The sequence below is a fragment of the Salvia miltiorrhiza genome, chromosome 2 (assembly GCF_028751815.1).
Source record: "Salvia miltiorrhiza cultivar Shanhuang (shh) chromosome 2, IMPLAD_Smil_shh, whole genome shotgun sequence".
NCBI classification, from domain to species: Eukaryota; Viridiplantae; Streptophyta; class Magnoliopsida; order Lamiales; family Lamiaceae; genus Salvia; species Salvia miltiorrhiza.
The window spans coordinates 52,630,809-52,645,146 of record NC_080388.1 but is presented as its reverse complement, the minus strand read 5'-3'; the positions used below and the strand labels follow the sequence as shown (position 1 = coordinate 52,645,146).

Sequence of the window (14,338 nt, the reverse complement as noted above, 5' to 3'; positions counted from 1 at the left end):
AGTCCTTTGGCTAAGAAGATTGTTGATGGAATTAGGACTTCACTCAACAAAGACGTGTCAAATGTACTGCGACAACAAGGCCGCCATCAGCATATCTGAGAACCCAGTTCAACATGATAGAACTAAACATGTCGAAGTGGATAGGCACTTCATCAAGGAAAAGATTGAGGAAAAGATTGTGGAGCTCCCGTTTGTGAGGTCCGAAGATCAGCTCGCTGATATCCTAACCAAAGCTGTAGACTTCAAAAGTTTTTCAGAAGTTCTTTCCAAGTTGAGTATCGGAAATCCCGTCACTCAACTTGAGGGGGAGTGTTGAAGAATAAAAAAAGTCAGTAAAAGCAGCAGACAAATAAAGTTAGTCAAAAGATAAAGTTAGTCAAAAGATAACAAAGGATCCCTTAATTATAGGGATCCTCATGATGTTGTAGAAGTAATATTGAATATCAGCTCCCTTCTAAATACTATAAAAGGGATGATTGTATCAGCAGGAAATAACAAGAAAAAAAAAGAGATACAATCTTCTTCCATCCTTCTATATCCTTCTATGTTCTCGGTTCAATCCTAAAATGATAATACTATGTTTTAACAGGTCCCAGATATATTTGAAACTTGTTAACATTTTTATTGGTTTGAATTTGTCACACTTGATTTTCCAAATATAGCTAGTTTACCCAGGATTGAACCCGGTGGTCGGGGGGATTGGGTCCCACTGAAATTTACATTAAAAAAAAAAAACTAGAGATATATGTCTTTCATATTTAATAGTCTAGTTAAAAATCATATCATATTGATCTTCTAATAATAGGGTAGTTTTTTTTGTCTTATAGAGGGTTTATAAGTTGGTTTTCCTATTGTTATTATTGGTATTAAATTTTCTAGTTAAATGCTTCAAAAGAAAATTAATTTCCTTGTAAAATGATCTAGTACGCCAATAAAAATGTACTATTTAGAGCGAGAACAAAAAAAATGTATTTAGAGCTATTTTTTTATATATCATATACCAAGCATGAGGATACAACTTTCTCTTCTTTTTTTAGAGAATAGGAATACACTTAAATGCAAAAAAAAAATGTAATTTTTTATTCTCTAAATATGAGAAACTCGATATCTTAAGGTAATATGAATGAGATTGGATCATCATTCGAGCTTTATGTACTATTATGTTATTATTGCATTTGATATATCATTATTTATCGTTGTTTATTATGAATTAAAAGGATATTTAATTAGTTCTATATTATTGCACAATGGGAAACTAATTAAATTTCAAATTCAGCAAAACTTTATTCACAGTTCATTCCTCTATAAATTCTAAATTTAGAAGATAAATTATAAAATATCAGGGTACATATATATTTTGAATTTTGTTATTATTTTTTAGATAAATAGAACGATTTATACAAAAGTATCTCGTATTGTGGATGTTTCTTTTCACCATTAATGAACGTAGCATTGTCTAACCTCAAATAATAATAAAAGAAATACTATGAGGCGGTCATGTTTAACTATTTTTTAAAAATAAAATTGGGATGTGATTTTAATGACTATATTATATCGTAATTTATTTTCTAATTTAAAAAATTCTTATGAATTTATAAAACTATGATTAATTGGACTTTACTGACTAATAAATTGGGTCCGTCATTGAATTTAACAATTCTGTATTATTGTAAACTATTGCACATGAATGTGAATTTAGCCCATGCACACCAAAAGAAGCGATTATAAAAGCTACAATTAATCAAATCGTCTACTTATTATTGGTAAATTTTCAATATAAAAATAGTGTATATATATAAAAATACCCACCCCCATAATATGTCTATGAAAAATACCCACCCCTAATAAGGGGGTGGGTATTTTTCATAGACATATTATGGGGATGGGTATGTAAAGTCAATTTGTTTTACCACAATATATAAAAAGTATATCTATTTTATTATGTGAACTGTCTATTTGGTCTGCTATAGTGGTAATCCAGCCTGTTCTAGATCGAATATATTCTATGTGGTTAGAAAAAGAAAGATCCCAAAACATTCTTAAATTTGTTTTAAGAAAAAAACAAAAGAGAAAAAAAGTGTTGTACTTACATTCTAAGTCCAACCAGACAATATAAAGCCAAAAAACCATTTTGCGTTTCAGCATTTATACATTCTGTGTTTTTTCATCAGGCAGGACTTTTGGTCCCAAACGTCAAGAACCTTCATATCAGATCGCAGCAAATATAAAATTTGCACTTTTTGCGTAAGGGAATACTTTTCGATTATAAAATTGAATTATCCGAATTGTTTAAATGAACTTTGAGTATTTTGCAAGAGAAGAGTTAAAAAGAATAATATTTAAATCCTTCCTATGTATGACAGTTGAAATTAATTGAAATATTGGGACCATACACGGAAGACTGAAGACAAAAAGAGCATCAATTAAAATATTATCTTCGCTACAACTCAGCCACAAAACCTTTTTTTTTCTTAGGGAAATACTAATATTTTTAGCAGCCTTATCTTGTACATCTTACAACACCTAATTAATCGAATATAGAGAGTGTGTAGATGTTTTTAAAATCGGATACTTTTATGCCCTTACGTCTCATTAATAAATTTATTATTTTAAGAAAATTATCATAAATATAAAAACTCGATCATACTTAGCATAATTGGGTATAATCAATCCCAACTAATAATTTTAAGATTAAAACTAAACTACAAGAAATTAATATTGAAGTAAAAAGCATTCTACAAAATTTGAAATGGAACGTCAAAAGATTGGATTGATGATATCAAATTTCAAGTGAGATGCAACGGTACTGTTATCTCTATGATAATGTGAATTGTATATGTATGCAAGAATAATCACCAATACATCGAAGAAATTTTTTATTCAAGTCGTCGAAGAGTATTGTTATGTGAATGGTGAATCTCATCAATTACAAGTTACAACGCATATAAATTATAAACGGAAAATATGGAAATTCAAGGTAGTTTCATAATTTAATCAGAAACTTATAATTTTAGCAATTTCGTAGTGATTTTTTAGTATTGAATCAATTTGATCAACATGTCCACATTAATTACTAATTAGTCATCATACACGCTAACTCAATTTGTATGAATATCTGGTTTCTTTTGAAAGATAAAAAGAACTATCTCTGCAAATTTGCTAAAATAAAAGTTTTAGATTAAAACAAAAATATAAAAAGTAATGCAACTTTTTTACAATCAGCCAATAAATTGTTGTAAAGAGTACTTTGAGGGCCTGTTAAATATGGGTTTAAAAGCAGGATAAGTTAAATTAATATGGATTTATGTAGTGTTTGATATTATATGTTACTAATATGGTCAACTCCAGGTTTATCCCAAGACCCTAGCTTATTTTGTGGGATTAACCCACACTAATTATTCCACCTCCCCCATGGGATTAACCCACACTAATTATTCCACCCCCTCCATAAAAAGTAATGCAACTTTTTTACAATCAGCCAATAAATTAATTATATCGAGTGTCCTATTTGTTTATACTAATTAATTAGTTTTTTTTTTTGAGAAGATACTAATTAATTAGTTAAAGACTCTTATCAGTAGTTATTTCATATTAATTTGGTTATTTTTTTACAAGTTGATATATATACTAGTTGAGTAACTTGGGTGTATAACTAGACAAATTCTTACTTGAATTTTGGACCTTCTCAAATATTGAACTTAAGTTATACTTAATGTTCGTCAGATACGATTACGAGTATGTCATGTTTTAATTAAAAGTGATTTCATTATTTTCATATGCTTAAAATTGCATAATTATTATATTATTTATTGTCATAATTAACCCCGCCCTGCCCCAAATTTCCAAAATGAGTAATGCTAAACAGCCAACAGCCACATTGTGGTCACCCACAATTTACCTAACTAAAAAATAATTTAATTTATTTAACTTATTTTTTAAAATAAAAATAAGATTTAGTTATTTTTATCATATTCTCTACATTGTAGTTATTTTTTTGCAATTTTTTGGTAAATTTTTATTTTTATTAAAAAATAAATTAAAAATAAAAAATGCAAAACAAAATAAAAAAAAGTACAATATAGAGAATATAATAAAACAACTAAATCCTATTTTTATTTTAAAAAATAAATTAAATAAATCAAAATTTTTCTTATTATATTAGTGTGTGGGTGGCCAATGTGGCGACATAGATTTATTGTTTCCAAAACAGACCCCTAAGATCTCTTAAAAAAAAAAAAAAACAGACCCCTAAGATAAAGGAAAAGGTCACGCATGGAGAAGCACTTTGCGGCTCCTTCTATAACACGGTTGACGGATTTCAGACATAAAATCCAATGAGGGCTCTCATATATTGATTAGGGGTATATTAGTAATTCAATACCCACATCAAGAAATTAGACAAAATCTATGTTGATGATAAGGGTAAAATGAGAAGTTTGACATAAATTTTCATAACAAAGTATGTTCTATTTCTTAATAATAATAATTTACACTTATATATTGGCTGACAGATAAAAGTATACTTACATGTAGAATAACATACTCCATCTTTAGGTGGAAACCATTTCAGTATATATAGGAACAATTAAGAAATCAATTGGATCCATATATCTTGACAAAATGGACGATCAAGATTGGTTTACATGCGTAATAATCTTCTTTATACGTATGATAATGCGTATTTTATATGATAATGATTTGTACATTATAATAATGTTCGTTTTTAATATAATCATGTAAAAATCAATGTTACATGTTGATTTTACATGTCAGACTAAGATTTTTTTTTTGAACCACCCAAATAAAGGAGAGATCCATTTATTTATGAAGGAATTGAGCTAGAAATCAATCTAAATTATGGTTATTATAAAAATAAATGTTATACTCACTCTCTCCCAACTAATTTGATCAATTTTTTTTTACCGTTTCAATTAAATTGATCAATTTTCTTATATAGAATAAATATAAGCAATGAAACATCTAATCACTTATTCCCTTTATAGGTAGTGATTTTTAGACACTAGTTGTCTTAGACAACTAGTGAAAAAACCGGTTCATGCTAAAGTGAGAGAAAATATTAATTTGACCGGTTTTAAGATATTTAGTGATTTCTCTAAAATATCCTTTCCAAAATTAGAGATCCAATTTTTAAGCTATTTTTTCCCCAAAATTATTATTGATTTAGTGGAAATAAATTTAGGATTATTTTTAGGAGAATCTCTAAATTAGTGGAAACAAATCAATAATATAATTTTGGAAACAAATAAAATAAAATAAAATAAATAGCTTTAAAATTGGAAATATAACTTCCAAAAATAGCTTAAAATCGGATCTCTAAATTTTGGAAAGGATATTTTAGAGAAATCACTAAATAGCTTAAAACCGGTCAAATTAATATATATTCTCTCACTTTAGCATGAACCGGTTTTTTCACTTGTTGTCTAAGACAACTAGCATGAACCGACCCTTTATTATCAAACACACTTAAAACATTAATTTCTTAAATCTTGATCATCTTAAAACGGAGGGAGTAATATATATAAACGGCATTATAAATTAAATTAGTATTGTTGTATATATAAATCATCGAGCAGTATCACAAAATAACCATTAATTGTCATATAAATTAAATAATTAACAAAATAACCATGGTCCTTACAAAAACCCACCCCTATAAAATCACGCACAACTATATATGTGTATTAGCTAAGATTAAATCATAGTGTAAATTTAATTTTCAAACATATTGACATTTATAATTAAGTTGATTTGTATCTTACTAAATCTCACCAAGTATATCTGAAAAATCATTTATAATCATGTGTTGTAATATATATAATAAAATACGAAAAGATTAGATGATTGAAATGATTCGTGCTATATATTAATTGATATAGAAAGAGGGGGGCGGGGGATAAGAAAAGGATGAGGAAATAATGGTAATATGGTCCATGGGTTTTAATGACATTACCCAGATATTTTTTCATATAATTATTACAAATTGGGGCCAATTCCTCAATGTTAATTATGTCACACTAATTGACAAAATGACAATGTGGATTTCTTCTTCTTCTTCTTCTTTGTGCTGAAGTTCGTTGATGGAGAGTTTTGGTCTGGTCGGAAAGTTGCTTTTTCTTTAATTATATCTCTAGTTATGTGGGAAAATTTTAGCTACTATACTAACTAGTTCAATAAATTCTAGTAGTAAACTGTACGGATATCTCCTTTTTCTATTTGAAGGGAAAGTTATTCAAAATATTTGTGGAAATTGTTTGTTTTCAATTTTTTTCTTCCGATAAACTCATAATATAATAAAGATACAAAAACTCATGTGAAACCGATTTTATGGTTAAATCGGCTTCACAATGACACTATTTCAACATATAAATGACATTTTAATATTTTAAAGTGTCATTTGTATGTTGAAGTAGTGTAATCGTGAAGCCGGTTTCACCATAAAATCGATTTCACAGGAGATCACCTGATATAAAGATTCATGTTACGGTGGATTTTTGAACAGGAGACCGTCATTAACCACTTTATGATTAAATTAATATATACATACATACAATTTATTTTTTTATTCTTTTGTAGTTTAGGGATTAATTAACTTTCTTAGATCCATAATCAATATTTACAAATGATCGCACAGCTAATGGATTACGAAAACATGTTTACTTAAAATTACTTATTTTATTTTATTTTTTTGGAATCGACTTAAAATTAATTACAATTTGATAATTCACTAATTGTCACTAGAAATACATTTCGTTGTGGGCCTACCCATGAGTCCAACAGATGAATGCTTTCCCAATCTGAGAAAATGATAACAAATCTTGAGTGACCTACCGTCCTCTCCTTTTCATGTCACTAGATTTGATTAGTTAAATTAATTAAGATGGATTAGATATATTAATCATTCCATCTGGAAAAGGACATTTTAACTATAAAAGAAACCATTCTGAATACATGCAATTATTGCTTTTGCGAGACAAAACAATTAAAAATAATAAATTACCTCACACAGACACAAACACATATTCATGCGTGTCGATGGAAGATTCATCGGATCCTGTGTAATTAAACTACCAAGGCATGAACCCAGAAAAGAAAGATGAAAGAGTTCCAATTCAAACCCAAATATTGGAATACCAATTACGTTTAGTTAGAAGTAATTTTCATAAAACATATTATTAATATAAATTATGGGTTGTTTTTCATTTTGTTCATAAGCTTAAAAACATGTACGATTAAAATAAACATTATTTTGCAATTTTCATACGATTTTTATTTTGATCAAATTAATTAAATTGCTGTCAATGTACATGGTTGTATTTATTTATTGCCACGTTAACATCACGTTTGCAATAATTTGACCAAAAAATGAAAACTGCGTGAAAATTATAAAATGTGTGAGGTTTATCGGTGTGACATTTTGAAGTTCATGTTAAAAAAATTAGGGGTTATTGCCATAAAATACATGAAGTTTGTAAATTTTCTGGTTTATATCATCACTTTTTTTTTTAGCCAAAAAATACATGAATTTATACTTTATTTGTAATTATCCAATCATTTATAATTTTGCCCAAATTAAATCTGAGGTGGCAGTTAAATTGCCAATGTGGCAGCCAAAATTGCCAAATCACACATACACCCCCCCTCTCTCTCTCTCTCTCACTCAGACACACACAAACACCCACCCCTTCTTCCTTCTCCGGCGACCGCAGCATCATCGCCGCCGCCGCCCTTAACCCCCTGTCTCTCTCTCTCTCACTCAGACACACACAAACCCCCACCCCTTCTTCCTTCTCCGGCGACCGCAGCATCATCGCCGCCGCCGCCCTTAACCCCCTGTCTCTCTCTCTCTCTATCAGACACACACACAAACCCACAGTCCAGAGCCTTAACGGCATCGAGGGCGTCTCGTTCCGGCTCATAATCAGCACCGAAATCGAGACGATTACGAAGGCGATGTTCCCAATCACTCTGCCGCTCCTCGATTTGATCGGTGGCTGCTTCTCGGACGCGGACAGAGGGCTCGCGCATGGCGCGGCTCCGGCTGCTGGCGCGACGGAGGAAGTTAGCGGCGCCGCGGAGGCTGGGTGGTCGGCGGAGGAAGCGGGGGCGGCGGCGGGCGCGGAAGATCTGGTCGGCGAGTAACGGCGTTGTATCTACGGCGGCGGGGGACGGGGAGTCGGCGCTGGACGACATCGTTTTGTTGGCCGGAGAGCGGGGGGGGGGGGGGGGAGGAGGTGTGCTAGTGAGTGGGGGGAGGGGGACGGTCTTGGGGGGTGGGGGGAGGGGGATGGTCTGTGGGGGAAGGGGGGTTGGGGAAGTGTGCGTGTGTTTGTGTGTGTCTGAGTGTGAGAGAGAGAGAGAGGGGGGTGTATGTGTGATTTGGCAATTTTGGCTGCCACATTGGCAATTTAACTTCCACCTCAGATTTAATTTGGACAAAATTATAAATAATGGGATAATTACAAATAAAGTATAAATTCATGTATTTTTTGGCCAAAAAAAAAAGTGATGATATAAACCAGAAAATTTACAAACTTCATGTATTTTATGGCAATAACCCCAAAAAATTATATATTCCTTAAGTTTACTTTCTTCCAAATTGTTTGAATCAATAAAGGCCGCACAGTTTTTCAATGCAATTAATGAATCTAATTAACCCTTTGTTTTGAAACTAATCTAATTAAGCTTTATTAATTATTAGTACTTAAACCTTAAAAGCTAAGGACAACCTAATTCTATTTTTCATTTTTTTTAGTTTCTTGTGACAAGGATAATATGTAACTATTATCCAAATACTTTTAGATATATTCTGTTTTTATGTAATAACCTACTATGTATAAATTGTTCACCTCACACGTAAGAGTTTATCAATCGATAACATCACATATTCATATAAAAAAACAAATATTGACAAATGAAATTTTCATTATCTAGATATACTTGTAGTATTTATTTAATAATAATAATAATAATAATAATAATAATAATAATAATAATAATAATAATAATAATAATAATAATAATATGTTTTGATCGATCACCATAAAGAAATATATGAAAATATTAAATTTTCAAGTTTATTCCTTAAAAATCATGAAAATGGCTATAGAATTACGAGAGTTCTCCTGAATACTCTAAAATTTGAATTGAACAATGGCAGAAGGTGAAATGAGGGTAAACCGGAACCAAATTAGCTTTATTCACCATCTTTGCCAGTCGAATTTATCATAAGAAGCTATATTGTTGATGCGGGATCTCGTCCAACACCCAAGTTTCCCCCAACTTATAAATTTTAAGCACAACAATTACCAATTTTTTTTTTTTATCAGAGAAAATAGAATTTCATTAAAATAAAATGGGTGGTACTAGTAGTACCAAAGTCCACAATCCAAAAAACCAGAACACCAACAACAAGTTCAGCAAACAAAAATCAAAACAACAGACACCAAAAACCAAATCCATCACTCCCGTGCAGGAGCAAACAGGAACTCACTCCATCACCTTAGGCTTAATCATCCAAGATTTTAAGCACAACAATTACCAAATAAGAACAAGCTTAAAAAGTTTAGAAACAAATTTCAATCTGCTTTGACTCAAAAGTATTTATACTTTTTCAGATCAGCTTTAAAAAAGTTTTGTTTCGAATTTCAATTTCACCTCACCTCGGCTCTCGAGATTCAAAAGGTTAAAGAGTTGCAAAACGTAAAGTGACACTATGGGGTCAATTGCGCATGGCGTCCACGTATGCTCTTTGAATCACGAGCTCTAATATCAAAAACACCAAAAGCGACGTGTGTGTTGGTCAAGTGATAAGAGGATAAAGCATAATACTAAAGGTTTTGGGTTCGAGTCCTTTATAGTGCGACTGTTTAATTTCTTTATTTAGCATTATAAATTTATAAAAAAAAATATACCAAAAGCATTATATGTGTTGATCTAGCGATAAATGATTAATGTCTTAAGCATGAGAATTTGAGTTCGAGTCCACCGTCATACAGTCTTTAAATTTCTTTATTTACTTATTTAATTTATAAAAAGAACACCAAAAACAATTTATAAAATGTAAAATATTACTCCTATTTCCTTTGGTAACATTCAAACAATAATAACCTCTTATGTTAATAATAAAGTTTAAAATTTAAACTCCATCGTTTCATTTTTCTAACTACTCCCTCCGTCCCATAAAAGTTGGTCACATTTTTTTCGGCACGGAGATTAAGAAGAAAATTATTAATTATGTACTTAAGTATGGTCCAACAAAATTAAAGAGTTAATTAAATGTAGTCCACTATCTACTTCTCACTGCATCTTCTAGCGCGTCGCCGGCGGTCGTCCTAAAAATTAATTTTCAATTTTCCTCAAAAATCAAAAAATCAATTCAATTTTACTCAATTTCCTCAATCCAATTTCCACCAAAAAAACAATTCAAACCCCCGTGGCTGGGGAAAGGGAATAACGGTGGGGCGGCGGCGATGGCAGATCCGCCACCGCCGTGCCCAAATCCACGCAACTAAGCCATCAAACTCTCGTTCATCCTCAGCCTCGCCTCTTCACCAAGTGAATCACCCCTAAATCGTGCCACCCTTAGATCTAGGGCTGCCGCCAAACCAGAACACACACAACAGCGGAATTTCAGAGAAGAGAAGGCGAATCGACGGCAGAGGGATGAGTGCAGCAGGACGCCACCCTCAGATCTAGGGCTCGCCACCCCCAAATCACGACCACTCTCAGGGCTAGAGCTTGCTCTCTTGCCGAAATTACAGAGACGCGGAGGCGGCGCGGCCCTCCGATTCGAGGAAAAGAAAAGTAGAGTCTTGATCTTGAACTTTGCTTTTGATCTTGGACTCGGCTTGGGGGTTGAGTTGCGGGGCTACTGCTGTGAGCGTCGGCTGCAAATCGGGGGAAACCTTGGGGGCTGGGACAGGTGGTTAGGGTCTGGGACGGCGACGGCCATGGCGGTGCTGTGGTCACCGGAGAATGATCAGGAAGAGGCGGCAAGGCAGGGAAATGAGGACGGTGATGCGGTTGTACTGGGGAGAGGCGGTGGTAGTAGGGGGGAGGGGGGCTGAGTGTTTGTGTGTTTGTTTAAGAATGTTTAGGTTTAGTTAGAAATTTTAATTAAATTAATTAATTGGACTTAATTAAAATAAACTTTGTCATTTTTAGAAAGTAGCCAACAATAGTGGGACAATCCAAAAATGAAATGTGGCCAACTTTAATGGGACGGAGGGAATATAAATTAAGGTAAAATATTATCTATTATTGTGCCCGTTCATTAAAATTGGGGCATATTTTTAGGCATAGGTTTTAATAAAATAGATGATGATTTTGATGTAGTGGAAAAAGTGTGCCACCATAATACAAAATAAATCGTTGAGATTGAATTAAAAATGATTTTTTTGTAAATAAAAAGTATTTGTAAATATAAAAGATAAGAAAAAAAATATGGATCCATATAGTAAAAAGGAAAGTATTCTATTTGTTGTGTACGCAAAAAATAAATTGTGTCTTATTTTTTGTAACGAACAGAGTATATTATTACTTTTGAAATTTTTGTAATTGTATCTTGATGTATTTAAAATTACACATTAATACCTATATAATGGTATTAATCTTGCTTTTTTTTTGAAGGGAAATATTATTAATATTGTTAACAATTCTACAATATCATTCGACGATTGGCATTTCCAATCAACACTAAAAAATGATGACAGTTCTAACAACATTTTTTTTCTTTTTATTTGGACGCTGTATTTTCGGTGTCTTGAATAAATGCTCAGCCGTAAGAACTTAGCACACACCAAAAATTAAATGATAGAATTGTTAATAATAATGATATTGTGGGTGTATTTTTGTTTACTTTTTTATCTTTTTAAATAAAAATAATAATATAATGAGGTGTAAATTTATTACTCATTTCGTCTCATTACAAATGTCCTACTCCCTCCGACCCATTAAAAACGACCATTTTCTTTTGGGCACAGAGATTAAGAAGGAGATTGTTATGTTTTAATTAAGGGTGGTTGAATTAATTAAGACCTTTTTTAACCTCTGGGCGCTTTTTCTTGTTGTTCTCATGCACCCAAAAATCAAAACCCAAATATCAGTTGTATTGATTTTGAGAATTTGCTGCGCTTCATCTCCCAAATTTAGAAATTGTTGTTGGATCCCTGTGGGGTACTGAACTGGTGTGTGGGGGAGAGGGAGAAATACACCAATGAGCTATTTTTCATCAAAAACTCAGACTGAAACTGATGTGAATAGTGAGTGAAAGATCAATTTAAGAAATGGTTTAAGGTTGAGACTGATAATGAGTCAGTCAGTTAACTCCAATGTGAGGAACAAGTCGTCAAACTGAAGTTCAGTCAAGGGTTCAGCCTTTTCAGTTTTGAAATCAGAGTAGTGTTAGAAATCTTACTGACAGTCTTCAAACTTGTCAGTTAAACTGATAACACTTAGGCGGAAGTGATTTGACATAGCCTTTAGTGACACAGAGTATTAGTTGTAGGGTTTATCCTTTAGATTATCAATATTCAGTATAAGTCAGAGTAAGTGCACATGTAAGAACTGAAAAACTGAAAGCAATAAAGAACACAAGGATCTTTATGTGGTTTGGAATACTGATTCCTACATCCACGGTCAGTAGATCACACTGACAATCGATTAGGCTCGTGCTTACTGGTGCACAACAAACCTTACAACTGAAAAACTCTTTTTCGTGCCAACTGGGTTGGACTTCTCTTCCTTAGTTTACTGGTGTTAAGTAAGCCTCACGTTTAGTTTGCGGGTGCTAAACAACCTAGTGTTCAGACAACTGTCTCGAACACTCTCTCAAACGCTCTTTTCTCACTCTTGAAAAGGGGTTCGAATTCCAACTAAAATTACTGAGAACAAGATGATAACACTCATGTTTTCATAGTTTTTAATGTTCTTTTGATGTTAATTTTATAGGAAATTGAGTGTTGGATGATTGTTTTGTGTTTAAATTGCTTTATCTTGTGAAACATGATTCTTACTCGAACTTTGAAGGAAATTGCAGGTTTATTGAGTTCGATTTTGGAAAAGTTGTCAGAAATGAAAGTTGTAGATCGTCTCGATACGAGTTCGTAGGCACAAACGGTTCACAAATCCGAGTTCGGACGAGAAAGATATGGCCGAAACAATAAAGTCGCGGGCAGCAGTGAATAGTGTCCGACGCGAATTTCCGAATTTTCGGGAATTTTCGGGATTTTCGGATTTTATCAGTATTTTTAGAGTTCTTCTGGGTTCCAAATACTGTATTTTATCCTGACACTTTAAATAGGTCCTCTTTTGACCTATCTATTTATTTTCCAGTTTTCAAGGCTTAGATCAAGATTGAAGATTCAAGTTGCTACAATCGTTCTTATTCAGTTTTTATATAATTCAGTTCTTCCAATTGCTTTCTTATTTATTATGTTTATGTTTTCTTTTGCGATGTCCGGCTAAGTTCTTTTATCTGAACCTAGGGTTTGTACAAAGTTGTTTTAATATGTGTGTTTGGTTTGTTGATATCAATTTGCCCTCCAACTTGTGATTCATGATTCCTGGTACCTATTTTCTTGTGAATTACCTGATCAATAATTTACATGTCTAGCTGTTCAGTTTGAGTCTTGAATGCGATAATTGTTCAGCCGATTCAGGAATGCATGATATAGTGTTAGCCTTGAGTCTTGAATGCGACAGGTGAAGCTATAGGAAGCTATTCTTTGTGTGCTTTTTGGAGTTAAGTTATTCCTTGGAGTCTTGAATGTGAAAAGGGGCAAATTAATCTACGTTCATAGGTGTTCGTTAGAGAAGCTTGTGAATAATATAGTGATCTTTCATCAGGGTTGGATTAAATTGGTAATTGAATTAATAGATTGAATGCATGTGTTTGAGTAATGATAGTACATCCCTAGGGTCAGAGTTTGTTTTATTATTTGAGTTTTTATCCTGTTTTATTTTGTTTGGATTTTATTTTTGTTCTTCGTTCTTATGGGAGTTTGCTTGAATACTACTAGAGTTTACTAGGGATTACTTAGAGTGATTCGTTATAATAGTCCATGTGGATACGATACTCGACTTGATGTTTCTGTGCTACGATTACACTGTTTAGTTGCAATTTTTGTTGCTATAAAAATAGTGATCACAAGCTCTCAATAATCAGTTTCTAGGCTAATGATTTGAATGTATATGCCTAAGAAAACTAAGAGAATATAAGTTATCAGTTTGACTGATAGTTACAACGTTGAGTATTCTCTTATTCGATTCAAATTGATTGCAGTGAATTTGCTGAGTCTCGAGTTCGACAAAGTTTTAG

General features: G+C 32.4%; 1 protein-coding gene across 1 annotated transcript; it reads right to left on the bottom strand.

The window, feature by feature from the left end:
* Positions 1-7,701: 7,701 nt before the first annotated feature.
* Positions 7,702-9,225, bottom strand: LOC131009725 (uncharacterized). The gene is made up of 2 exons (XM_057937133.1): positions 9,199-9,225; positions 7,702-8,310 (listed from the first exon to the last, which is right to left on the bottom strand). Exons 1-2 carry the CDS (start codon positions 9,223-9,225, stop codon positions 7,771-7,773), a joined length of 567 nt encoding a protein of 188 aa, XP_057793116.1. The 3' UTR covers positions 7,702-7,770.
* Positions 9,226-14,338: the final 5,113 nt, after the last annotated feature.